This window comes from Cyphomyrmex costatus, unplaced genomic scaffold (genome assembly GCF_001594065.2).
Source record: "Cyphomyrmex costatus isolate MS0001 unplaced genomic scaffold, Ccosl1.0 scaffold301, whole genome shotgun sequence".
Classification (NCBI taxonomy): Eukaryota; Metazoa; Arthropoda; class Insecta; order Hymenoptera; family Formicidae; genus Cyphomyrmex; species Cyphomyrmex costatus.
In genome coordinates this window covers 332,281-359,669 of record NW_017277137.1, presented here as the reverse complement: position 1 = coordinate 359,669, position 27,389 = coordinate 332,281, and the positions used below count along the sequence as shown (strand labels likewise).

At 33.3% G+C, this 27,389-nt stretch overlaps 4 protein-coding genes across 4 annotated transcripts in view; 3 read left to right on the top strand and 1 right to left on the bottom strand.

Annotated features, from left to right (window-relative positions):
* The window catches only part of knockout (Stork-head domain-containing protein knockout), a 37,465-nt gene extending 33,012 nt beyond the window's left edge, over positions 1–4,453 (top strand). Inside the window, exons 4-7 of the mRNA XM_018542001.1 lie at positions 1,321–1,527; positions 1,963–2,126; positions 2,422–2,901; positions 3,156–4,453. Coding sequence (XP_018397503.1) covers positions 1,321–1,527; positions 1,963–2,126; positions 2,422–2,901; positions 3,156–4,328 — 2,024 coding nt within the window. The 3' untranslated portion in view covers positions 4,329–4,453. The remainder of the gene's footprint in view (positions 1–1,320; positions 1,528–1,962; positions 2,127–2,421; positions 2,902–3,155) is intronic.
* A 3,927-nt stretch (positions 4,454–8,380) lies between these two features.
* SA1 (stromal antigen) lies at positions 8,381–16,709 on the top strand. Its single transcript, XM_018541997.1, has 18 exons — positions 8,381–8,637; positions 9,039–9,199; positions 9,286–9,464; positions 9,538–9,711; positions 9,778–9,982; positions 10,068–10,397; positions 10,471–11,419; positions 11,490–11,723; positions 11,800–11,992; positions 12,071–12,257; positions 12,891–13,195; positions 13,267–13,478; positions 13,567–13,730; positions 14,019–14,070; positions 15,978–16,013; positions 16,150–16,320; positions 16,392–16,476; positions 16,558–16,709. The coding sequence occupies exons 1-18, from the start codon at positions 8,450–8,452 to the stop codon at positions 16,573–16,575; spliced, it is 3,843 nt and encodes a 1,280-aa protein (XP_018397499.1). The 5' UTR covers positions 8,381–8,449; the 3' UTR covers positions 16,576–16,709.
* A 646-nt stretch (positions 16,710–17,355) lies between these two features.
* Positions 17,356–24,821, bottom strand: mud (mushroom body defect). Its single transcript, XM_018541994.1, has 14 exons — positions 24,789–24,821; positions 24,424–24,512; positions 24,305–24,360; positions 22,972–24,122; positions 21,385–22,908; positions 20,278–21,207; positions 19,117–20,226; positions 18,736–19,028; positions 18,489–18,658; positions 18,242–18,396; positions 18,042–18,131; positions 17,886–17,948; positions 17,554–17,670; positions 17,356–17,474 (listed from the first exon to the last, which is right to left on the bottom strand). The coding sequence occupies exons 1-14, from the start codon at positions 24,819–24,821 to the stop codon at positions 17,403–17,405; spliced, it is 5,853 nt and encodes a 1,950-aa protein (XP_018397496.1). The 3' UTR covers positions 17,356–17,402.
* A 1,016-nt stretch (positions 24,822–25,837) lies between these two features.
* On the top strand, positions 25,838–27,381 carry cnir (cornichon-like protein). Its single transcript, XM_018542008.1, has 4 exons — positions 25,838–26,076; positions 26,772–26,840; positions 26,912–27,165; positions 27,272–27,381. The coding sequence occupies exons 1-4, from the start codon at positions 25,996–25,998 to the stop codon at positions 27,333–27,335; spliced, it is 468 nt and encodes a 155-aa protein (XP_018397510.1). The 5' UTR covers positions 25,838–25,995; the 3' UTR covers positions 27,336–27,381.
* Positions 27,382–27,389: the final 8 nt, after the last annotated feature.

The window sequence follows — 27,389 nt, the reverse complement described above, 5'->3', positions numbered from 1 at the left end:
TCTCTCTCTCTCTCTCTCTCTCTCTCTCTCTCTCTCTCTCTCTCTCTCTCTCTCTGTCATACGTCCACATTCTTATTCCTATTCCTGATATTCGTTGTCAGTGTCTCTCAGCCAAGAAACGCTGCCTAACAAAAAATCATAACAAGATCAAGATGACATCAAAAGTGGAAGTCATTTTATCATAATGTCATTTGATACACTTTTGATGATGATTTTGTGAAGAATTCTTGGACATAAGATTTTTAAGTGATTTTTTAAATTACTATATATTCATCGTCGAATGATATCATTACGAGTTTTCTTCTTTCTATTTCTACTTAATGTCATCTTTCTTACTATAATTTTGTGTTTTACCCGGGGCGCTGATGATTACATATGAAAAATCCTGACGCAATTGTCGTTTCGATTATTGCCGCAACAGGAACCCGAGGAGTTCTCTTCTATCTACGGCTTTTTATTGTCTTTAACAAAAAATTCTCGTGTTTCGTGATATATCGTCAGTTGAGACCTTTATACCACAACGCACGCGGAAGCTTCTTGCGGTATATTCTTTTTCATTCCTTTTTTTTTTTTTGTAACGTGCGTCGAGTATGCGTACGTGCAGAATAGAGCCGCCGACATCAGCACATGTATAAGAGAACAAGAAAGAAGGAAAGAGAGATGAGAGAGAACGGAGTTCTAGAGAAGCTGACGATGCCTGGAAAGCGTTTAACACAACCAATATATTAACTATTGGTCACGACATTGTCTACCGTTACACACGCTGTCGACATTATTGTGGAAAGAGGGGAAGGACCACACGTATATAATCTTCCTACTTTTCTCTTACTCGTTTCTCGGCTGATTCTCACGCTGGTAACCCACTCGTCGTCGGTCGGGTACGTCGGCGTATCGCCCGTGGCTATGTACCAAGATGAAACTCTCAGGAATGAGGGTATTCCACTTTTTTCTTTATTTTTTTTCCTTCAAAGTTACAACGCGCGGCTCGGTCATTATATTAACCCTTTTAACTGGAGTGACGCGTCGTTTCGGCATTCTGATATTTGCACGTGCGTCTTCGCGTCGCGTAGAATTTATTCATCCCAGTCGGTCTGCTCAATGGTGGTAATCTGAATTTATCCGACGACATACACGTGGACACTTATTTGCACGATCATTTGTGTCTTATTTGATAAATTGCGTTAACGGATAAAGCACGAGGACCGTTAAATTTTCAAAATATGGAAATTATCAGTATATTTTTAAGCATTTCATTCGTTTTATATATATATATATAATGTAATAAAGAGTTAAAAACAATTTTGTCTGCCTCTCTTCTAGGAAATCCCAATGATAAAGTCCTGTTCGCGAGGTGTCGGTCGATGCCCGGCCGTCTCGAAAGGCGACACTCTCTGCGGCTTTGGGGCTCGGCTAGACGTTTACACAGAAGCGGAAGTTCACGGTCCTTACCGCGACGACCCGAAAGAAGTGATACGTCTTCCAGTGCGGAATACGCGAGTACCGACAGTGCGCCTCACAGTCCAACCAGTGAGTCTAATCGGGAAAGGGATTGCATGGTGATGGGTGACTGCTTTATTTAATGGGTGATGGATGAATCAGTGTTATGAAAAATGCTTTCGATTGTTTATAACTGTTCTTTTAAAAGCAGAATTTCGGAACTTTTGTATCGGCTAAAAATTTTTCGCAAGCTATTCGAATGATTTTTTGTCGTTGCTTTGGACGGCTATTTCTAGTATATTATTCTCTGAAACTAACGAACATTTTGGTTATATGAGGACAATTATAAACAACTGTTGCGAAATATCCTACATAACTTATATGTACAGATCGTATAATACAATCCAGATTATAGCTTTTTAGTCACCCTGTAGCTGGCAAGCCCTTTCTCGATCCTTATTATTTTCTAACAAAGCGCAAAAAAACCCAAATCCCTTCCTAAAGGCTTTTCTGGGATTTTTTCAGAGAAGATAGGCCTACTCTCCAGGCTCTTTCGGCGGAGCACAAGAAGGAAGGGCGCACCATTAATGGGCACTTTCAGTGCTCAGTATCCCCCTACCGAGTGGTTTAATCCGCGCGTCGTACATTTGCATAGCGTTGCCACGCAGACAAGGGCCGCCAGCCCTTCGGTAAGTTATATACAGGTATTTCCCAATAAGAATAAACAAAAGAAAAATTTTTGCACAGCACTTCTAGCGCCGCAAGGTTAATTAACCGGTTCTCTTGACAATTAATGAAAATTCTTGAGTGGACAACGTATCAAACTATCAATAACATTGAACTTGAAAATTTAATAATAGTAATAAATAAAGACAGTATGAACAATTTGAATAATTTAATCAGGATTTAATTGAAGGTGAAAAATAAGAATTCTTTGATTCAGAATCGCGCCGCGAAATCAGATTGATCAAATCTTCTTTTCAGATGATGGAAGGTTTAGACCAATCGCAGGCCAGTTTCCAAGTTTGGGACGACTCGAGTTCGGTGCGATCGGCCACTTTACCAAGGCGACATCGACGTCAAGCCAGTGGTGACTCCTCGAGTTTATTGGCCAACTCGACGCCAAGAAGCTCTCGAAGGCATCGGTCACCGTGCTCCACTCTGCCAAGATCCAAATGCTCAAGCTTGAGCAGATGTACGTCTAGAGCGTCTGTTCTACCACCCAGCACCGCTAATCAGGAGGGTTATCAAACGCGTAATCAAACACAGAACGATAAAAACTCAACGAATTCGTCACCTAGCAGAAGCGGTGGTAGCTCTGGTTCAGTTAGAACAATGAATGCGAGTTCGGCTAAGACAGCTACGTTGGGTAGGTCCAACACTAGGCAGTCCAACTCAAGAAGACCGAGTCATGATTTCAGCAACAGTGGCACTAAATCGACCAACGGTTCTCCGCAGCATAAGGTGGATTTGTAATTCCGTTATAAATATGTAACAAAATGTTTGCATGCGTTTATGCTTTGCCTCTAATAAAAAAAAAACTCGTAAATATTTCTATCCATTTCTTTAAAATGTATCAAAATATTTAAGATTTTAATATGTTTTGCGTATAGAAATTAAATTATTTATTTTTGCAACTTTAACCTCCTTAATTTTTTATTTCTTTGCTTTCTTAATTTGTTTTATATTCCCCTCAATAAAGAAATTTATATTTCAAGGTGCTGCAAAAAACCTCGTCGGGTCATTCGTCTCATTCTAGCGGCAAGTCAATTTCGAGCACGAAATTAACTTGTTCGCCATTAAAAACGGCCACGCTATCCACGAAATCGTCACCGCTCAAAGTCGTTCAGCAAGGTTCGCTGACTCCTCTGCAAGAGGCACAAAACTCGATAACTCTTCAAGTGTCCACCAATCTAAGTCCGTCGTCACAGGAGCAACGGACGATACAGAATAGCGTGACACTGGCCTCCAATACGACTAGTACGACGACCATTTCCGGCTCGCCTGGCACGAAGATCTACGTTCACCAGAATAACTCACCGATGAGGTCCGTAATCACTTTCGAGAACGGCACGGTGAAGACGAAGATTGCCGAGAAGGAAGTCATCGATTGTAAGGAGAAGCAGGAAAGAGAACTAGTAGCTGAGAAGGCCTATAAGACCCGGGTGGACGATGAGAAACTTTTTAAATCGAAACTAGACGACGAGAAGCTGAATAAACCGGTCAAGGCTGAGCGTCCATCATCGCTCTACGCGCCGAAAGATCCAAAAACGAGTCTTCTACTGTCGGAATCTGACAAGGAGAACAAGCCGAAAGTCGAAGATGAAGTGCCTAATAAGCTGAAGCTAACGAACCGCCTGAATAACAGTCAGGCCCATTTGATCGACGCCTCAGCCAACAACGTCGACAAGAACGCCTTGGTGCAAGAGGCTGCCGCTTTGTCCACCACGAAGAACACCAACGACGCGATGAACAATTCGCGTAAGCTTAGCCTGTCGTTATCGAAAGACGCGCTGAGTTATCGCAATCTACTTCATCCCGGTTCGAAGAATAACATCGCCTCGAACCCGCCGTCACCTACCAAGTCGTATGACGGTTTCGGTGGCTCTTTCAACGACGTATACATCGAGAATCTCGAGACGGTGAAGCAGCAGCGAGCTCCTCAGGGTTCCGAGCCCAACTTGGAGAAGACCGTGAGTCGAGGCTCGGATTTGCACTCTTATCCCAGTCTCAGCGACATGCAGGTGCAGTTTACCAGCTTAGCGGCGCAGAAAATCCTCAAAGGCTGCCCGATTAACAGCGTGGATACCTTGGTGGAGGTGAATATGGCGGCCGCCGATAAACCCAACAACTGCGACGTCACCGTTCACACGGATTTCGGCCTCGTTTGAATTTCATCCCCCTGAACATCCGTCGATTATTATACCATGAGGGCGGAACGAGGAGCTATTGATCCTTGCGTCCTATCTAAACATATTGCGTCCATGAAAAATAACGTGCCTCTAGGCGAGCAGTATCGAAGAAACGTCACTAACGCCTTGCTTCTCATATATGAGAATAGAGAGCTACTTTTTAAAATTTTTGTTTATTAGTGGAAAAATAGGTCACGGCTTGCGTAAGAATATTACACATGGAACACGCGTAACAGTTACCAGTGATTTGTCGTTTACGTACATTTCTTCTTCCTGTGTCTTTTAACGAATCGTCCGTGTTCCCGAACATTCGCTGTGCCAATTTTGTTTATATTATCTACATCTGGACTAATACGATGCAAATTTTCAATCTCGCTTATTAATATTGCCTTGCCTGAAGCTCAAGTATCTCTGCCTCTCTCTAAAATATTTTCTGAAATAATTTCTCCGTTATTGGAATTACTGAATATTTTTTATACGTTGAATTTCATATTAAATTTCCGTGTAAATCGTGTGATGAAACAGCAAACAGGCAAGAATTTTTTTCACGTTTTATTTTCACGTTTTATTTTCACGTTTGCACTTAAAATGGAAAAATGTTAAAACATTAAAACTGCTTTCTGTTTTCAATACTAAGGCAAGCGACAATTATCGTCTCATATTCTCATAGAATCTGAGTATACAAAATATCAAGCTCTTTTCAAATTTTGAGATATATAGGATATTTTCTTACTTGTGTTTGCCAGTGTTAAACAAAGATGAAATGATTGTGTTAACACTGTTTCTTGCTGAAAAGCACCAATATAGATTCAAAGAATGCGAGTGCATCGCAACGTTGTAACATCAGCAGTTTTGCGTTGCTTTACTCGAGCTAAAGCGATTTGTCAAAGCGACATTTCTCATGTACGACGTTACATGCGACTCAAGCAAACGAACAAGAACAATTTTTTCCGAATTAAAGCACTGCCACTTTTTTATGCACGCGGAAAGAACGGTTTTGTTAAAGTATCTAAATCTAAAGGTTTAGCTAGAGACTTGAAAATAAATTTTGTTGGGCTATCAAAATAATTATATAAGATGCTCAAACTGAAGATTAGAATGTAGAAAAACTTTTTGCAGCATTGCTCATCATCCTACATAATTATTTTAACGGTGTAACAAAATTGTTTTCAAATCTGTATCTATCTCAATTTTTAGATACTTCAGCAATTCTTTCCGAGCATATTTATATTTTGGGCATTTTTCATATTAACTTTCGCCGTCATAATAAGGAGTGACGACAAAAAGATTTCCAAGCCTTCGTAGCAAAGTAAGACTAAATAAATGGTACAGCGAAATTTTGTAGACAGATATGTGTATATGCGATATATAGGCGGGGAGATTATTGTAAAATTTCTTTCGAACGATAATATCGTAATGTCGAACGTTATTAATATAGCAATACCGACAAATTAATAGCAATACCGTCCCCAGGAAGCTAACATAGAAAATATCACGAGGATTGCGATTCTCGATGCGCCGCATTCAGCAGAGATTTGATATCAAATATACATATGTTATACATAGTGTAGAAGAAAGGCGTTTTCTCGGAGAGCGCGGCCGGTACCATTCGCAATTAGTGCAATCGTAAATCTGTAAGTGCCAAAACTTATCGTAGTACTTAATAACGACTGCCTTAAGGATTCCGTTCGCACGGCGATTTCGCGTTTACCGGCGATGACGGTGACGATTTCGGTAAGCGCAAGCAAACACACGAAAAGAAAGGAAAAAAGTAATACTATTCGCGAAACTGTAGTCTTAGAAAAAGTAGGCAATTAAGCGAATACGGCACGAGAGAAGAAATAAAAAGACATGCCCGCTTTGTACATTTCTTATTCTGTACCGCAGATTAATCGATCGGGTTTACGATCGCCGTTCGCTCTCTCTCTCTCTCTCTCTCTCTCTCTCTCTCTCTCTCTCTCTCTCTCTCTCTACGTTTCAAAAATGTCGACTTTTCGCTTACACTTTTAAATCATCTATCGATATTACCGTTGATTAATTTAATTATGAATTGTACATCAATTAGTTTGACACAAAGATCATTCTCATAACTTGAATGTATTGTAATTTGTGTATGAGTTATTATTATGAGTACTATAATTGATTTTTTTACAACGATTTAAATGTGACTTAAAAATATATAGAATACAACTTTTTTAGCATTGATTTTGAATGCGCAAAAAGATCAATATAAAATTATTTAATAAAACCAAAGTAGTGTGATATTAAAAATTTGGATGAGGAGAGTGCTAATTGGGAAATTTCTCTTAAGGGCAAAACTTAAAATTTAAGTTTGATTAACTTAATCAGTGATCAACAGTGCAAAATTTCTAATTGTATAATCCGCCGTCTGTAATCTTCTGTTATGGAATATGTATGTTAATAATTCGATAAAATTAATAATTTAACGAATGATATTACTTTGTTAAATTATTAATTTTGTTGAATTTTATTAACACATGTTTAAAGAAAGATTAGAGATCTTCAACGATTTCTGCAATTACAAATTTTTGCTTTAAATAATTTTACCGATCGAATGAATCACTGGGTCTGTTTTTTGTTCCTCCACTGTCTAAACTAGTGCACACGGTGCAATAAGTTAAAGTGAAACAAACGTATATTTGTTTCACTTAAACTTATTGCACCGTGTGTACTAGTTTAGTCAGTGCAGGAACAAAAAACAGACCCACTATTTAAGTTAATCGGAACTTAATCGAGATTTGAGACACGAGAGTCGTATTTCCTCGGGAAAGTCGGCGTCCGCGCGAACGTTTTCGAATCCGCGCCTCTCTTATTTCTTATCAAAACTAACTTGTAGAGTATCACTGTATAATCTTACGTATCATTATAACAACGAAAGTATATAGAGTAATAAAAGAGTTAAAAAAAAGCGTGTAAGTTTTGTATTTTTGCATCGTTAGCAGATTTACCATCTCGATATTCGAAAAATAATTTTGTCTGTAATCACAACCGCCATGACGATCGATGATCGACGCCTCGAAAAGGAATCGTCGAAACTTTTCAGGAAAATCAGCCCGTCACATTTTTAAAAATCAGTAAATATATTTACTAGATTAACTTTAATCTCGGTTTAATTTTCTCTTCATTTTTTTTCTAATTCTCAGAACTAGAAAAAGATATAAATAATAAGTAATCTACGGTAGAAAACGGACATATTAAACGTACCTCAAATTATCTTTCGTTATTAATTCTAAGCCACATTCAGAAACTCTCTGACCCGGGTATTCTTGAACACAGAATATTATAAAACAAGGATAAATTGATACCTGGATGACTTAGATGAAATGTTTGCAATGTTAAATACACATTTGCACGCGCGTGAAGTGCTTTCCACTTTTCCTCGTCGCGGGCGAAGGATTGTCACTAGAAGTTCGTTTTACGCTCACGCTGTAAACATCATATCAATCTTATTGTCTATCAAATATTAAACAGAGATAAATAATATACTCACAAAAGAAAACTGTGGTGCAAAATGAAACGTACTCAAAAGAATAATACGATACAGCCACTGAAGGCGTTAGGAGGAAAGAGACAGACGATTCAAATTACGGCTGGAAGGAAATGGCGGGACAAAATGGTGGGCGCGCCTTTTCGTGTCTAGACATATCTAGGGAATTCTCATCGGGCGGCCAATGAAAACCATTCGTCGAGACTCTCGAACGCGTCTCAAGCTCGCAAGGTGTCGCCGTCTCATCTCGATTACAACTAAACGGAATTTGGCATCAAATCAAGAACGTAGATATCGAGACATCGCGAACAAACAGTTGTGTCGGAAATCCAGGCGTCAATAAGAAAAAAGAAGACATTGAATGTCGAAAACAAGTTTAAATTTAAGCGCCGTCGAGAAATATACCTTCGTGCGAGGTATCGCTTTATCAAAGTATCCGAATGGTGCGTCTCGACGCGTTTAATGAGAATCTCGGCAAAGTACGGTTTACGCGCGGTTATGGCGACTTAACGCGCGGTTACTGCGGCAGAGTACGCGTTTTCCTGGAGACTCGAAATCTTTTTTCTGGCACTAAAACGTAGAAAACGTCACGATGATGCACAGAAGGGGAGGCAAGCGGATCCGTATGGATGATCCGGTACCTCCGGAGTATGATACGCCGATGACGCCGTTGACGCCGATGAACGACAATTCCGGCGGGGACGCGAACGACTCTTATATTCCAATTCCATATACACCGTACAATCAGACTCCGTCTCAGACTCCGCTGCACAATCCCACGTAAATATCAAATTAGCGTTATTATTAGTGTTATTAAATCTGTGGTTGAATTTGTACCTATATATACTTGTATTTGAAATAAATAATTTTATTTGTTACAATAATGATGTAACTCAAATAGGTCTATTTACGTTGCTTAAAATCTTCCAAAATTTTTGAACTTAAATATGTATATTTAGGCGTTGTGACAAGAGAGAAAGCAAAGATGTTAAATGCAAAAAATACAAGCAATACGAACGGACCCTACATTTTATCTTTTTTTGATTACTTGCAAAAAAAACAGAAATGGAAGAAAAAAAAAGAATACTTTAAAAGAATATATTTATATTTATTTTTATAATCAGTTATTATGTCAAAATTATATATAAGGGTTTTTAAATTAATATATTATATATTTATAGTCCAGAGCATTACTCATCCGAGAGCTACAGTTCACCAGGTACAACTCAACAATATCAGGAACAATCAGGAAACCTTGATAATCAAACACAATTTGAGGCTCCTGCAACTCCAGCAGCTTCTAACATGAGGATTACAAGAAACACACGTGCCAGAATGCGCGGTATATATGAATATGTATTTTATTAATATTTATGGAAAACCTTGCAGCAGATAATATGGAAAATTGTAATTCTTGGCTTTTTAAAGGAGGTGTGGTGCAGCAACCTAAGTACAAAGAAATCGATACAGACTATGCTCCACTACCCACTAGCAAAAGCAAAGGTGGTGGTGGACGAGGACGTAGCAAAAGAGTACACCATCCACATAGTTTAGAAGATGAAGCTAGTCTTTATTATGTTATTAGAAATAATCGTTCGTCGCTTACTGTAAGTTGATTTATGTATTAATAAGTACATGAAGAAGAGCTACATATCAAAACCTTTTACAAATATTTGACAGACTATTGTTGACGACTGGATAGAAAAGTATAAAAGTAACAGAGAGAACGCTCTTCTTATGTTGATGCAATTTTTTATTAATGCAAGTGGTTGCAAAGGTCGCATTACTTCAGAGATGCAACTGACTATGGAACATGTGGCAATAATTCGCAAGATGACTGAGGAATTTGACGAAGTATGTTTCTCAGATTATACTACTTAATAAATCGTAATTTTATCATTATACAATTTTATTCTGCAGGAAAGTGGTGAATATCCATTAATAATGACAGGACAACAATGGAAGAAATTTCGTGCAAATTTTTGCGAATTTGTTCAAATTCTTGTCCGACAATGCCAATATTCGATTATTTATGATCAATTTTTAATGGATAATGTTATTTCTTTACTAACTGGGCTGTCAGATTCACAAGTAAGAGCGTTTAGACATACTGCAACGCTTGCAGGTAAATTTCAACAAATTGAGCAACTATGTTCTTTATCAAATTTTGTGAGCTTCAAAATATGCATTAATAAAAATTTTACTTGTAGCCATGAAATTAATGACAGCTTTAGTAGATGTTGCTTTGACTGTATCTATAAATTTGGACAACACACAACGACAGTATGAAGCAGAGAGGCAAAAGGCTCGGGAGAAAAGAGCAGCAGACAGATTGGAATCTTTAATGGCAAAGCGAAAAGAATTGGAAGAGAATATGGATGAAATAAAGAACATGCTTACATACATGTTCAAGTCTGTTTTCGTTCATAGATACAGAGATACTTTGCCAGAAATACGTGCGATTTGTATGGCAGAAATCGGAGTCTGGATGAAGAAGTTCCACCAAAATTTCTTAGATGATTCTTATTTGAAATATATTGGTATATAATATTTTTTTTACTTTTATACATGATAATAGAAGCCATAATATATTTGCGTGTTTGAATTTTATAGGTTGGACTTTACATGATAAAGTTGGAGAAGTTAGACTTAAATGCTTGCAGGCATTACAACCATTATACGCCTCAGAGGAACTGAAAACGAAGCTCGAGTTGTTCACAAGTAAGTTCAAAGATAGAATCGTCGCAATGACGTTGGACAAAGAATATGATGTGGCGGTCCAGGCTGTAAAACTGGTTATCTCAATCTTGAAACATCATAGAGAAATCCTCACTGATAAAGACTGCGAACACGTTTACGAGCTTGTTTATTCCTCGCATCGCGCGGTCGCGCAGGCGGCTGGTGAATTTTTGAACGAACGTTTGTTCCGTTTGGATGAAGTAACTATGGCGAGTGTTAAGACCAGACGTGGCAAAAAACGATTACCGAATACACCACTTATACGTGATCTTGTTCTGTTCTTCATCGAATCTGAGTTACACGAGCACGGAGCGTATCTAGTTGATTCTCTGATTGAAACTAATCAAATGATGAAGGATTGGGAATGCATGACAGATCTTTTGTTGGAGGAAGCTGGTCCCGATGAGGAAGCGTTAGATAATCAAAAAGAGACATCACTTATTGAATTAATGGTGTGTTGTATAAAACAAGCTGCTACAGGTGAAGCACCAGTCGGCCGTGGACCTACTCGAAAAATTCTATCAGTGAAAGAACTTAAACAAGTTTGCGATGATAAGCAAAAATTGACAGAACATTTTATTCAAACGTTACCATTACTACTTGATAAATACAGAGCCGATCCTGAAAAATTGGCGAATTTACTCGCAATCCCACAATATTTTGATTTGGATATTTATACAAAATCTAGACAAGAAATAAATTTAGACTCTCTATTAAGTAAAATTCACGGGATTATAGAAAAAATGCATGATACCGAAGTTTTAGATACAGCGTCTAAAACATTGGAACACATGTGTGTGGAAGGTCATGCTATTTTCACTAGGTATGTATTTTTTTTTTTCAAATTATACATACTCTAAAGCGCATTCAGTATTTTAATTATTTTCTTATAGGTGTGACGTTGCTCGTTCAACTTTAATTGATTCAATCGTAAATAAATATAAAGAGGCGATAGATGAATATAGAAATTTGATTGAGGGAAACGAGGAACCAGACGAAGATGAAATATTTAACGTTGTCCAATCACTCAAAAAAGTTTCCATATTTTATTCCTGTCATAATATGAATCCTTGGGGTATATGGGATTCATTGTATAAGGATATTGAAGATGCAAAAGATCCTTCAAAGTAATTTTCCTTATATTTATGAAACTATACAAATATGTTTAAATATATTCTAATTAAATTAATTGTTTATACACAGATGCCTACCACCTAAGGCAGTTAAATACTGTATAAGCGCATGCTTCTTCGCTATTTTATGGGGTGAACATCATTTGATGGACGCTGTGGATTCAGGCAGTCGTGGCGAGAATGAATGCCGGGAATTGAATGAACGACTGCATTCGTTTATAGGTTTGATGCGTCATTTCGTCAGTGGTGATAGCAGTAGCGCGGTAATTATAATTTTTATCCAAATTTAAAAATAAAACACGTTAAGATGTTTTATAAATGATATTTGTAATGTTAAATAGCCATCATCGCCGATCTTAAGGGAAGTTGCGTACAATACCATATGTGACTTGTTAGTGGTATTTTGCAACCAACTGACTACGCATACTAATCCCTTAATGCATCAGTTGGTATATGAACCGGATCAAGCGATGCAAAACATGCTAAATAGATTTATACAAGAGTATGTCTTCTCCGAAGATGAAGATGGTGATTTATTTATATTTTTACTTTAATTCTTCCCATATACACAGACATACAGCGATTTATTTACTATGTATCTTAAAATTTGCTTTCGTTCTTATTTGTATCATAATGGAAAATATCTTTTCGATACACATATCAAATAAAATTTTTTATACGCGTGACAATAAGACTGGGAATTAAATCTAATTTTTGTTAGAAAAATGTTCTATCATTAGGTTGTTCAGTGTTTTAAATGAGTATCAATGAGTCTCAAATTAATGTATTGCCTCTTAAAAAGATAAACAACTAAAAAAAAACCTTATTTTTGAGTTGTCATGAATGACTTAAGTAAACATTATCTTATCAATTATTAAAAATGAAGTAATATTTAACTTCATAAAGAAGTCGGCATAGCTCGAAACTTTGACTTTTTTTCAAGAATTGTAAAACAAAAATGACATTGATTATATTAATAATATATTCTTTTTATCAATATTATTTTATTAGAATCAATGATTTTTTGTCAATTTGAAAAACGGTTTTCTCCTTTTCCGTGAAACTTAAATTTAAATAATATCATTTTTGAAGAGTGTAAAGAAGTGATATATTAAATAAATTTACTAAAATATATATATGTAATATGAATTTATTTTATAGATGGACATGATGAACACTCTAAAATCGAGGAACTGCACAAACGAAGAAATTTTTTGGCTGGCTATTGCAAATTAATCGTATATAATATGATTCCCACGAAAGCTGCGGCGGATGTGTTTAAGCATTACGTCAAATATTACAATGACTATGGCGATATTATTAAAACCACATTAGGGAAAGCGAGAGACATCAACAAAACGAATTGTGCATTAACAATGCAACAAAGCTTAAATATTTTGTACAACGAGATAATGATTGACAAAGGCAAGGTGAACAGAAATAGCGAAGAATTTACCGCGATAAAGGTATCTAACCATCGATATCTAGTTTTTGTAATGCAATGAGATAAAATATGCTAAAATCTAATTATGTCTAGGAACTTGCGAAACGATTTGCTTTATCCTTTGGTTTGGACGCAGTGAAAAATCGCGAAGCAATTACAGCCTTGCATCGTGCAGGAGTGTTATTCGTCATTACTCCTCCAGATGGTGTCGAACAAGATCCTACAGGTCCACCACCGAATTTACCATTCCTTGAAATATTATCAGAATTCACGAATAAACTTCTCAAACAAGATAAACGTGTAGTGTAAGTACTATATTTTTAATCTAATTTATGGCAATATTTTTCTTTAAGTTTATATGTTATAATTGTGATGTAATATATCCAATTGCAGACTCAACTTTCTGGATAGACGACTACAAGCTGGAATGCCATCTTCACGAGGGGAGGATTGGCAACCTTTATTATTGTATAGAAATAGTTTATTGCATGGTGAAACTGATCAAGTACCAGTTACAAGCAAACGAGCTTACACAAGACGCAAGAAAGATTTAGCAGGTGAAAGATTTTGTTTCACTATGACTATTTTACAAAGCTCTTTAGATGTATATATATTCATGGGATGAAACTCTATTTTTTTTAATTAATTGGTAAATGTATCGTAATTTTGGATATTCTGAAGCTCATATTTTCTTTTCGTTTTCATACAAGACTAAAATTATTTAATGCTGTAGAATTGGATTCAGATTTAGACTGAAATAGATACATCGTAAATTGCAGAGTCAAATATTAATTTTAAGTTATTCTGTTTTTTTCATCGTCTAAACAATATATATATTTTTACAGAAGAAGAAGATGCTGATGAACCTGACGAAGGTTCTGATCACGAACTTGCTGGGTGAGTTGGACGTACCCGAATATAGAGAAAATCTAATATAATATTAAATATATATTGTTTTTTTGTTACACTTGTTATAGGATGATCTTAATTATAATTGCAAATAATTGTTATATGTAACTATTCGAAAACAAAAAATCGGTAACGCTCGATTATAGTTGCAATAAAAATAAAATACTTTAGCTTTTGCAATACAAATTTTAATATCTGTCTTTATATATGTATATGTAGCTATATGTATATAATTTGCATTTCAAGTTATATATGTTATAATTATATTATATATTATAATTTATATATATGTAATGTATTGTAATTTGTATTGTAGCAACTAGTAAAGAATTTAGTTTTTATTGTAACAATATTCAAGTGATTTACAAAATTTCTTTATGTTATTAAATAGTTACACACATAACAGTTACTTGTAATTATAATAAGACCATATTAATAAGTTCAACAAAAAATATTATATATTAGAATATTATATATAATATACATATATGTGTAGACAATATATATTATTTATAAAACTAAAGATGCGCAAATTCTATGCACATACTAATGTGCTTCTTTTATTATTGCTATAAGACAGTAATGTTGCTTGCACAATGTAGTTCTGTAGAAATAGTGGTAGCAGTTACTAATAATATTTTTATTTTACTGCCATTTTTTCATTAATGCTTTATTAATTTCATGATATATTCATTAAACTTTAGTATGTTATGACTCATTGCTATGATGAATTTACGGAAAAGAGTGAATTTTATGTAAGATGATGAATCGATGTATACTGTTAAAAATTGCTATTTGGATGTTAAAATATGCAATTGTTACAATTATCTTAATTTTACAAGTTTAAAATATTAAAAAATTTAAAGCACTATTGAGAAAGTGTGCGTGTGAGAGAGAGAAAGAGAGGGAGAAAGAGAGAATATGGAATCATAAATTATATTTTTTATTTAAAAAATTGCGATCTGCTTGCAGTATAACTGCATGCTTGTGCTTAATTTGTAAATATCTATTGTTACTTAAAATCATCATATTTTAAACAAAAACAATTTTTATTTATATACATATATGTTTGCATGAGTAGTGAGCCTAACCGCTTGTTACAGGCGACCTTACAAGAATTTAAGAACATATTTTTAGATGAAAAAAAAAATATATATCAATTGTGTATCTTTAAAATTGTATGTAAGGGACAAAAATTGTATATTTTCGATGTAATCTATTATATTTCATGCTTGTTTTAACAACAAAGCATTTCTGCTAGATTAAGAGATTATTACAAATATATAATAATGTCGTATCATATTTTTGAGATAATTGAAAAAATAGTGCATAGAGAACGATGTGTGTATTTTATCGAGATTGAAAACCAAGTAAGCTTAACAAACTTTGTATTCTCTTTATATATTAATAATACAAATTGGTGTGATAGACATATGAATAAATATTGCTTCAAATAAGACCTTCTGTTCCCAGCGCTCCTAGATCCTATTTTATCAAAATTAAAGAGTCATTGAAAAGCGCGAAAAATATTTTATTAATCAATAACATGTATCAAAGTAAAAGAATAGATCATTTCTGTATACTTCATATTTCCTAAAATTAATAATGCCTATGTTCCTCTTCATGACACGCCGTTCTCTATACCCATCACTTCACAAATATGTGTCATTATATTCATCTGTATCATCTCTTGATATTATTACTTCGATTTTAATATTTTAATTATTAAAAAGTAATATTTTTGAAAAATTCTAAATACGTATATATTTCAGTATGCAAATCGATCATATGTATGCACTTGACAATTTCTCGTAATTTTGATATTTTTGTCCCTTTATCTCAAATAATCAAAATATAATTGCACTTCCACCTGAAAATGGGTGTTTTTATTTCAGCAAACAAAAGAAAAAGCGTGGTCCACGGAAAAATCAGTGAGTAATTTTTCATATTTTTATTGAATTAAATACGACTAAAAAAAATAATACATATCAATGGAAATATAGATCGTTTCTAAATTATAAAATTCATTTATTTAATGAATGTCGATATCATTTAATTTTTTTTTAGATTACCAGTTACTAAAGTAGTAATACGCGGACCCAAAACAAACGCTATCTATGAAAATAATAACACTGCAGAAATGCAAACGTCTCCTTCAGCGCCCACAGAAGATACCTCGACAAGTCCTTCGCATGATATTGATAACAAACTTAAAACTTTACATATCCAGTCAAGATCGTAAGTATGTTGTCATATGTATCTATATATTTTGAGATTATAAAATAAACAAAACATAAATTTTTCGATAGACGGCGAAATCAAGATCAAGTAGAGCACAGGGAATTGCGGAGAACTTCTAGAAACTCGGGAAGATATGTTGAGGGACAATATATGGTAAGAATAATATTACAATATGAATAAACATATTACTACGAGTTACATACATGATATACATCGATTCAAATTAAATTACAGGAATCTGATTCTGAGTAGGAGACATCGTATCATTAAAAGCTTCGCTCTCTTACATTCTTAAATTTAGATGATTCGATTGTGATATGTATTCGAAGCAGCTACACAATTTCAAAATTACACAAAATTAATTTCAATTTAATTTATAGTTAACATAGAGCTTTTATATATAGAGCAAGTATTAATATGTTTTATGATAGATGAACATTACGTTATAATGTTATTATATATAAGAAAAAATTTTAAGTTTTTACAATTGAGTTTATTTCATTATACATTTATTACATTATTCATGTTATAAATAATACAATATATATATATTTCATTTTTTGTATCACACAAAATGAATGTTTAAAAAAATATCTTGCTTACCAACCATTTAATAACTTTTTAAAATAAACACATACAGATACAATTGTTTGTCAAGATAGTTTTATTTCAAGGCATTGTAGAGGCATATGATAAAGTTGATATACTTTTATAATTATATTGCTTTTCCTGTACATTTTGTGATAATGCTTTGTACATTTAAATGTCTCATAAAGTTTTATAAAGTATTATTTATGTACCATAATCTATTTACACATTATTACACATACCATTGCAAAAATTACAATAATTCCCAACCTCTTTCCAAAGTAGAACAGTATCTAACACGAAAAAAAATAAAAATAATTATAGAGTAAAATACTACAGCTTCTAATTTCATATAATTTACATGATATCCGCAATATTTAAATAAATAATGTCATGTAAATTGTATAAAGAGAATATAATTTGTAATTATAAAACTGTCTTTGTTGTCATGCTAACATACATTTTTCATGCATCATGGTTACAATATTTATTCAGCGATCCGATTGTAAACGAGATTTGCGAAAAAGACTACTGAGTCTGCGTTTTGGCGTGCTAGTTGCATTCTATTAAAAAATATGTTTAACATATTAGTATCCCTTAATAGAATTAATCCCTTTATAGAATTAATTTTTTTATACTCACTTCATCTTGCCGTTTTAGCGAGAATATGTTTTTCAGCGAATGAGGAGTAGTCGTGGTCCTTCTATCTACATTTCGCTCCTTCAATATACGTGAACTTGGACTTCTTAATTCATTGCTCTAACACAAATTTTTAGTAATAATTTTCTAATGATACAATTGCATAATAAAAGCATTGTAAAAAGCTTTATTCTTTCAATTTTAGCGAATACAACAGATTTTTTTGAAACTATATGTACAAAATATGCAAGGTAATAGCGTGCAGGAAGGTATGCAAGGTAATAGCGTGCAGGAAGGTATGCAAGGTAATAGCGTGCAGGAAGATATGCAAATACCTGCAGTGATAATCTTCCTCCATTTTTACTTGGTGTTGGAGGACCGGGTTTTTTATATGATATCTATATATTTTATATGATATCAATAAATAAAGAAAAAGTATTGCAAATATTTAAAGATGATTTCATAAAACATGATGGGCACTATACTCTTACCTGAGATCTATCTTTTTTCCTGACTTTCTGTTCTGGGAGAAGACTTTGGCTAAGACTATCATTAAAGTTTTCTTCTACTGAAGAACCCGTCTATAAAAAACACATAAACGAGAGATATATATTACTCGAAGTTAACAAAATATTTAATATATATGATCAGAATTCACTAAAGATGTAATAAATATTAAGAAGAAACTTACTTTAATCTCTTCTTCAGTCAAAGTTGAAGGAAGAAATTGCATTTCTGTTGGATAAGAAGATTTTAGATGAGGCTTGCAAAGAGAGTTTCTCATTTGTAAAACAGATAAACGGTTGACATCTGTGATAGACATAAAATTGCCTTTTTTCAAATCAGCTGAAATAGAAAGCATTGGTTACTGCATGCCATAGGAAAATTAAATCTTTTATCCACGTTAACGTGGATAATAATGTAATTGCGAAATATACTTAGATAAACATTGTCAAAGATCTCATCTTCATCCTCTGTTTTAAATACACTGCCCATCGCTTGCATGCTTCTAATACTGTGCCTCTTTTCGAGTGTTTCTTCAGTTATAAGCGTTGTTATTTTATGTGCTTGTTGTACATTATTAGGTAACGATTCCTGTTTTTCCATTCTATAATAGGTTAATTAATCGTCAAATTGATAATTTTTTAATAATATATTTTCTATTCAAGAAACAATTGTACGTACTTGCAAGTTTTACGTGAAATTGTGGCTATTGGCTGGTCCGTTTGGAACTCTCTAAGTTTAGTTTCTAGTACTTTTAAACGTTGTAACGTATCTTGTTTTTGTTGTTGCTCGATTAGAAGTTTTTCTCCCACATTCCATAGTTGTGAACTTAAATCGCCAATGTGTGCTTTGTATTTGTTAAGTTCATCTCTCTGCCTTTGACACATCATTTCCATTTGATTCTGCAATTTTTCTTGCATAATCTTCTCTTGATCCTTACTCAACTTCGTTATTTGCTCATTATAGATTGTTTTCTGTAAATTTAATGTAAAGTAATTTACGTGAAACATTATGTGAACCATGAATCCTAAAATTTGAAAATATAGATATTTTTCTACTTACCATTTGTTGTTTCATATCTTCCAATTTTTGTTCATATTTAGCATGTATGTCTTTTAACTGACTGTCAAATTTTTGTTTTGCTAGCTTGCTTGACTCTTCTTTTTCTTCATGTAGTTGTTGATTCTGTTCTTTCATACGTCCTAATTCTTCTTTCAGGAATTGCACTTCAGATCCTTCAGAGGTTGTTAAGTTAACTTCCGTCGACGCTGTCTCCATCGGCATTGACTCTGTCGGTTTTAGCTCCTTTATCTGCATTCTAAGATCATCGATATTTTTCTCTAATTTTATATTCCTCGAACGCATAGTGTCCATTTTAGTTTTTAGATCTTTTCTTTCCTTTGTCAACTGATTAATTTGATTTTGTAATTTCTTTTCTATCTCTGCTTGACTCTTGATTTCACCAGATTTTAAACTGTTATCGTAAAAAGTAACTAAAGCAGTGAAAGATTTTATCTCTTCTTCAGATTTCATTACATCAGTTTGCAACGTTTTGTATTTTTCCAACTCCATATTAATTACTATTTTCTCATTAGAAAATTGATCTTCTTCTACATTAGTTAGTATATCTAAACATTCCTTCTCATGTATTGAACATAAATAGGTATCATGTAATTTTTGTTCTGTCCACAGAAACTTTTCCCATAAAATATCAGATACAGATTTGATATTCTCTGAATAATCAATTTGACACTTTAACAATGCATTTTCAAGACTTGTCTTCTTAATTTGCAACTGTTTAAACTCGTCGCAAACGGCATACTCAATATAAAAAATATTTTGAAACTTTGCCAGTATTTCATTCCATTTTTGTTTTGATGATGTTAAAATAGTATCTAAATCGTTGCGCGTGTCGAAAACTTTCTGCAAAGATTCCTGCAAAGATTCCTTATTTTTTATGAGGCTCTTAAGATAATTATTTCGTTTCTGTGCTATTATTTCCAATTCTCGTATTTTATTCTTGAGGCTACAAACTTCTTCTTTGTCTTTTACACCATTCTCTATAAGTACTTCTTGTTTTGATAAAGTTTCATTCAATTCTATATTTGCATTTGATAAATGCGAGATAATTTTCTGAGATTTGTATAATTCATTAATAGTTATTTTAATAACATTCAAGATATTTGCATTATTATCGATATTAATGCATTCGTACTGCGATACATCATGTAAATCAAAGTCTGAGCACGTTTTCGTAATCGTCGAATTTAAATTTTTCGTTGGATGTTCCAATTCTTGGCATAATTTTATAATTTCCTCTTGACTTGCATCCATATGCTTACAATACTCCTTACTCTTTTCAAGCTCCACATTTACTGTTTTGAGTGTGACTTGTAATTCTGCTATTGTTCTGTTTTGGTTATTAAATTCATTTTCTAAGTCAAAGAATTTAATTTGGCACTCACGTAATGACAATTTTGTGTCTTCAAGTTCTTTATTTAAGATCTCCTTCGAATTGTCAAAACGTTCTTGAAGTTCTTCTACGTATAGACACTTTTCTTTGAGAGCTGCTTCTTGAGTTGCCAAGACAGCATCCTGACTGGATCTTATTTCTTGAAGATTAATAATTATCTCTTTCATTTTCTTTTCCATAACATTTGCTTCGTTCGTCACTTTTTCCATTTTAGTTTGTAACATCAATAAGGCCTCTTCTTTCATTCCTAGCTCTTTATCTTTCATGTTAAGAATTTCTTTATGAGAATTCATTAAATCATTCTTCTCTGATTTGAAAGCTAAAATATCCAAAAGTAACTTGTTAATTTGTGCTTCTTTTAATCCTATCTGCGTCATTATATCACTTTTTTCTTGATATAATAAATTTAGCTTATCAGTGGCATCTTTCAACTCGAGCAATATTTTAGCGTTATCTGACTCAAGACTATCAATTTTATTATTTGTTTCAGTTTTCATAACTGCGTATAGTTCTTCCAACGTTTGATTCATATCTCTTAATTCTTGTACATTGCGTTTGTATTCATTTAATTCATTGATGAGAATTCTTTCCTTCTTTTCTAAAGTATCCACCTTTTCTTCATTTTCTAATAAGTTTCGTTGTAATGTAGTATTTATTGCTTGAATTTTTGATAATTCTTCCTTATTACAGTTGAAATTATGCTCTAACTTTTCTTTTTCTTGTTGTACTTTATGATAGTTGTGATACAATATGTAATATTCATTTTTCAATTTTTCAAATGTTAATTCGACAATTTTTTTATATTCTCCAAAGTCTTGCTGAATTTCTTCTTTTATTAATTTTAGATCTTTATTTACGTTCTGTAGATCTTTTAACATAACATGTCTCAGCAGTGACTCTCGATTTGTTAAATTATTTGTTAATTCATGTAATAAACATAAATTTTGTTCCAAAACGAGTTTTTCATCTTTAATTTCTTTTAAAACTTCGATTTCTTGTGAGTATGTAAGAATAATTTGCTTTTGTTCATCTACCAATAAATCCTTTTGCTTCTTCTCTTCCTCGATATTAGCTAATTCCACAAGATTCTGTTTATTTTGTTCTTCTAAACTTGTAATGGTTAATTGTTGCTTACATAGATTCATATTTGTTTCATCTATTGTTGTTTTCAATTTCTCAATATCACTTTCATACGAAACGCACATTACTTTGCAGTTATGCAACATTGTTTCAATACATTTTGTAAGATCATTAAGTGTCGAATTATTTAAATTATCAGTTTTAACTTCTATAAATTGCTGATTATCACAATGTAAGATGTCTCTTAATTTTTTACTACAATTTTCGATGGAAGATTTATATGAATCTTTTTCATCTTTAATTTCTTTTAAAACTTCGATTTCTTGTGAGTATGTAAGAATAATTTGCTTTTGTTCATCTACCAATAAATCCTTTTGCTTCTTCTCTTCCTCGATATTAGTTAATTCCACAAGATTCTGTTTATTTTGTTCTTCTAAACTTGTAATGGTTAATTGTTGCTTACATAGATTCGTATTTGTTTCATCTATTGTTGTTTTCAATTTCTCAATATCACTTTCATACGAAACGCACATTACTTTGCAGTTATGCAACATTGTTTCAATACATTTTGTAAGATCATTAAGTGTCGAATTATTTAAATTATCAGTTTTAACTTCTATAAATTGCTGATTATCACAATGTAAGATGTCTCTTAATTTTTTACTACAATTTTCGATGGAAGATTTATATGAATCTTTTTCATCTTTAATTTCTTTTAAAACTTCGATTTCTTGTGAGTATGTAAGAATAATTTGCTTTTGTTCATCTATCAATAAATCCTTTTGCTTCTTCTCTTCCTCGATATTAGTTAATTCCACAAGATTCTGTTTATTTTGTTCTTCTAAACTTGTAATGGTTAATTGTTGCTTACATAGATTCGTATTTGTTTCATCTATTGTTGTTTTCAATTTCTCAATATCACTTTCATACGAAACGCACATTACTTTGCAGTTATGCAACATTGTTTCAATACATTTTGTAAGATCATTAAGTGTCGAATTATTTAAATTATCAGTTTTAACTTCTATAAATTGCTGATTATCACAATGTAAGATGTCTCTTAATTTTTTGCTACAATTTTCGATGGAAGATTTATATGAATCTTTTTCATCGGTAAGTTTATGAATGTATGCAAGATGTTCTGTTATTTGTGAATTTGTTTGTGTTAGAGTAGTACTTAAATGTGAGGAATTGATCTTTTCACTTTCCAATAATTCATTCAAATTCTTCATATCTAGTTTCAAGTTTTCCAATTCTGTACTCAGTGTAATATTCGATTGTTCTGTTTCAGATAATTTTTTCTCTTTAGATGAAAGTAAATTTTTCAAATCTTCAGTTTGAGTAACAAGAGATGTTTTTTCCACCTGTAAATTTGTAACCGCTACATTTGATACATCCAATTCCTTCTGCACATTATTTAATTCTGCTTGCACCCTATCTAGCGTCTTTATCTTTTCTTGCAAATCTCTATTGGATTCTATTGCAGCTCTATAATCCTTCATAAGAAGATCATATCTTCCTTTTAAAGAATCAATTTGAGCATGCAATATAGCAGATTCTTCTTTGGCTTCCAGGAGTTGAATTTCGATTACAGTACTTAAAACTTCACTAGTGTTCAATGACTTAGTGGCAGGACATAATAAATCTTCAACCTCAAAACTTTGTTCTGGATTAGCATTTTTATTCAATTCTTTCATATAAACGCGTAATTCTTCGTTGCACATTCTAAGTTCTATCAGTTCTTTGTCCTTTAATTCAATTTTTTTTGTTAAAGATTCCAAGGACTGTTCGCAGTTTATAAAATTTTCCTTGTAATGTTTAGATGTTCTACGTGTGCAACATAACTCCTTTGATATAGCATCTTTCTCTATCTCTAGTTTATTAATTTCGTCCTGCTGTTTATTCAATTGATTTTCTAAATCATTAATATATCTCTTGTAATAATTCTCTTGTGAACTATCTTCTTGTGTACAAGATGACTGAGGAGTGTTTGGCTTAAACAATTCTGCTTGTAACTCCTTTATTTTCGCGGATTTTTCGTCAAGCTTCTTCTGCAACTTGTCTATTTTATTGCATTGCCTTAATAAATCATCCCGTAAATCCGCATTAGTAAATCGTTCCATTGCCAAGTTACACTTCAAATCTTTCAACTCTCGAACTCGTTCAATCAAAATTTTTTTGCTACGTCCAGAACATGTTAGAGGCGAATTTAAAAAGTTCTTACTGGATGGTGTTCGCGGTGTTTTACAATTATCCATAGACATTGCTGTATCTACTACCTCCATAATAACTTCTCTCATAGTTTCCTTGGTAATATCTTTGCCAATAGGTAGAACACTTTCAAGAAAGGCTTTAACTCTAATTTGTGTTTCGTTTTTCAAGTTATCACACATATTGTATTGTAGAGACTGATGTGTTGCAAAAAGTACTCGACACAAATGTAACAATAGCAAGGATGCAAGGTATATATGTTCTGTATCATCATCTTTGTTAACTTTAAAAGTAGGATATTCCTCTGCAAATAAATACAACAAAATATTAATTTTCTTAGTTATATATAATTTAAAAAAACTAAATGGAATTTACATTCTACTAAGTATTCCTACTAACTTTAATTCAGAAAAATTTTTTTCCAAATTCAAGGACTTAAAGATGATACATTTAGGAAAATAATATAAAAAACAAGAATATGCTTGCCTTCTATAAATTTCATAATGTCCTCTTGATCAAAAACCTGAAGCTTCTTCCATTTTCTGTAACATAATGAGTTAAATGGCAATAGCTTAGATAATAGGTTTGCATTGCAATATACTCACATTAATTTCAGGAAATTGATATAAAATATTCCATCTTGTAGTTCTATTATATTTTTCACTGGTTCATCCTGCACTTCTAGACAATTGATCTATAAATTTAAATATTTATCTAAGATATATCTCTTAAGCTCTCTCTATTAAACACAATTAGAAAGTTACAGCTCTTAAAATTTTAGAATTAAATAATTTAAATACATAATAAAAATAAAAAAATCGTATAAAAAAAATAGCAAAGGACAGAAGTAAAAGGGTATAAAAAATTCATTTGTGAAACTGAAAGATTTCAACGTGATTGTGTTTACACAAAAGTCCATAGAGACGCCTTGGTACAATTTTCTGCACTTATACGTAAAATTACTGCTCACCCATTCTAAGATAACTTTTTCCCACAGCTCCATAACTATTAAGCATCACCGTATTTAAAGTCGCTGGAGAATTACGGAGTACACAATCTACGTTTTACTATACACACGCAAGTAATGCACACTGCACAGAATTCGTTTGATTTTTCGAACAACGGATGCGTTGCAGAACGACCAACAGAACTAGAGTAAATATTCCTAGATTTTGCACGCATGCGCGGCAATCCAATGTTTGGCCAGCGTACGTTGGTATGATTGACATCAACAGTATTGTTCGTTTTGTCTCTCGGGAGCTGCTCGGAGTCGTTCCGAACGAACCCAGCATACTTGGATACAATTCATTTAATGCTGCAAATGCTTCGTTGATCAATCAGAAGAAAGAATTTTACGTATTGATCAATCAAAGAATGTTTCGAGGTATTTACAACATTAAATGAATCACATCCAAGTACACTGGGTTCGTTCAGAGCAACTCCGAGCAGCTCCCAAGAGACAAAACGAACAATACCAACGACAGTTTGAAATTGATAAAAATTGAATTCAAAGCCAGCGGCACACGATGCTTGTTTTCCTGCTGGATCGCTAGCTGGATTAAAATCTTGCCACTGTATTGGCACTATTGGCTGTGGCAAGCACCGTGCTGACAGTGCCAGTGTCGCAGCCAATTCGATGACAAGAATTTGATTCAAGCAATTCAGCTGGTTTAATTATTCTGTTAAGAATAATTAAGCCGATTAAGCATTGGACATACTTTCTATCAATTCTTGAATAAAAATCTTTCATAAATGATTTGTTCTTCGGAAAGTAGTGGAATTCGCAATCTAACGATATAATTTGATTAGTATTTTTATTGTATATATATATGAATTCTAGATTTGATTAACTCTACGCAATTTGTTTAGTTAATTGAAATCTGCGCAAATACGAGACGCGAGAGACGTTCGTTATTCGTGACATAGCAGGAAATTGAGCGTTGGTAATGGAAGCTGTTGGCAATACTGTGAAGTGTACGTCTCAATAATCATCAGTATCCCGATTCCCGGAAGTTTACGGCAAGTGGAGCAAAAGTTCAACCGGTGATCGAGTATCCGAGTACGAGTACTGACAAGTATTCGAAGTAATTCGAAGGAGGCACTTAGCAAGCACCGAGGCCGCGTCGGCCGCGAATCTCATGTGATCAGCTGCGTTTTCACGCGGAAGTAGCAGCGTCATGGGCCTGTTCTCGGATCCGCTTCTGTTTGTAATCGCGCTCTTCGACACGGGCTGTGTGCTATTTCTTCTAGTGTATTATGTATCCTTTTTGTCACCCAGGTGCATTCTGTCTCTTTTGACAGTTTCGACGTCAGGCTCGCGAAACCATTGCCTTTATGGGCGCATGAGAGATTCTTTACAACAAGAGGTTATTTCGGATAATTAGTAGCGATAATTTTAATGGCGCCATTTTCAAACCGTTCTTCCACCTGCACTAGCAAGAAAGGATCAGGGAGTCGATTGTATCTTGAAATAATTGGAACTTAAAATGAGGTGTATGTTTGATATTTCGAAAACGAGAAAAAGAGTTTTAGTGCAAAAACAGAAAAACAAATCATGTGAATATTCTAGTAACTTTTCTCACTTTTGTAATTTTTATCTTAGTTAAAGATATACATTCGACTCCCTGAGCTTGGTGGTGCTTTCCAGCAAGAGACAAATGACACAGTGTAACACGATGAATCATTCTATTCTTATTTAATGTTGCCAAATAACAAGAATGCAATAATTTACTGTGTTACATTGTGTCTTTGCTGAGTTACCTGTACTGTACTAGACATACATATATATTCTGTTAAATAACATGTTAATATCATTATTTTTACATTTAATTTTGCTAATTTTATGTATAGCAGCTTTGTACTAATCTTATATAATGCAAGTGACCGAATTTGTTATCAGACATTATTAATTAATTTGTCATGTATCATTACTTTCCTTGACTGAAGTGTGAAGATTATAACACTGTCAGATCTCGAGTGTGATTATCTGAATGCACAAGAATGTTGTTCCAAATTAAATATGGTATGATATATAGCATACCTGTTATACATACATACATACATTTACTTATATTTATTATATTTCATTTATAGGGAGTTTTGCCGAAGTTGATAGGACAAACGTTTGTGGTATTTCTGTTATTGATACACGGACAGTTTATATTAACACTGGTGAATGTACCGATGACAGTTTGGTTGTTTTATGAATACTTTAGTGTTCCCAGTGGTAATTTGGGAGTTTACGACCCCACAGAGATTCACAATCGCAGCAAGCTGAAGAGATACACACGTGATTGCATGATTCATATTGGATATTGCATTGTACTCTTTTTCATTTATCTTTATTGGTAAGTATTACATAAATACAATTTGTACATAGTAAAAAAAAGATGAAAGATACATATTTTTATACGTAGTACATGAAAAATATTTATTCCTTTTTTTATTCTTTAGCACGATTATGGCACTGCTCAAGGGAGATCCCATCAATAGAAACGACGACATGATAGATTTGTAAACATACAAAAATTAAGGCAAAAAAACCCCTTTTATATGTATATATATATATATA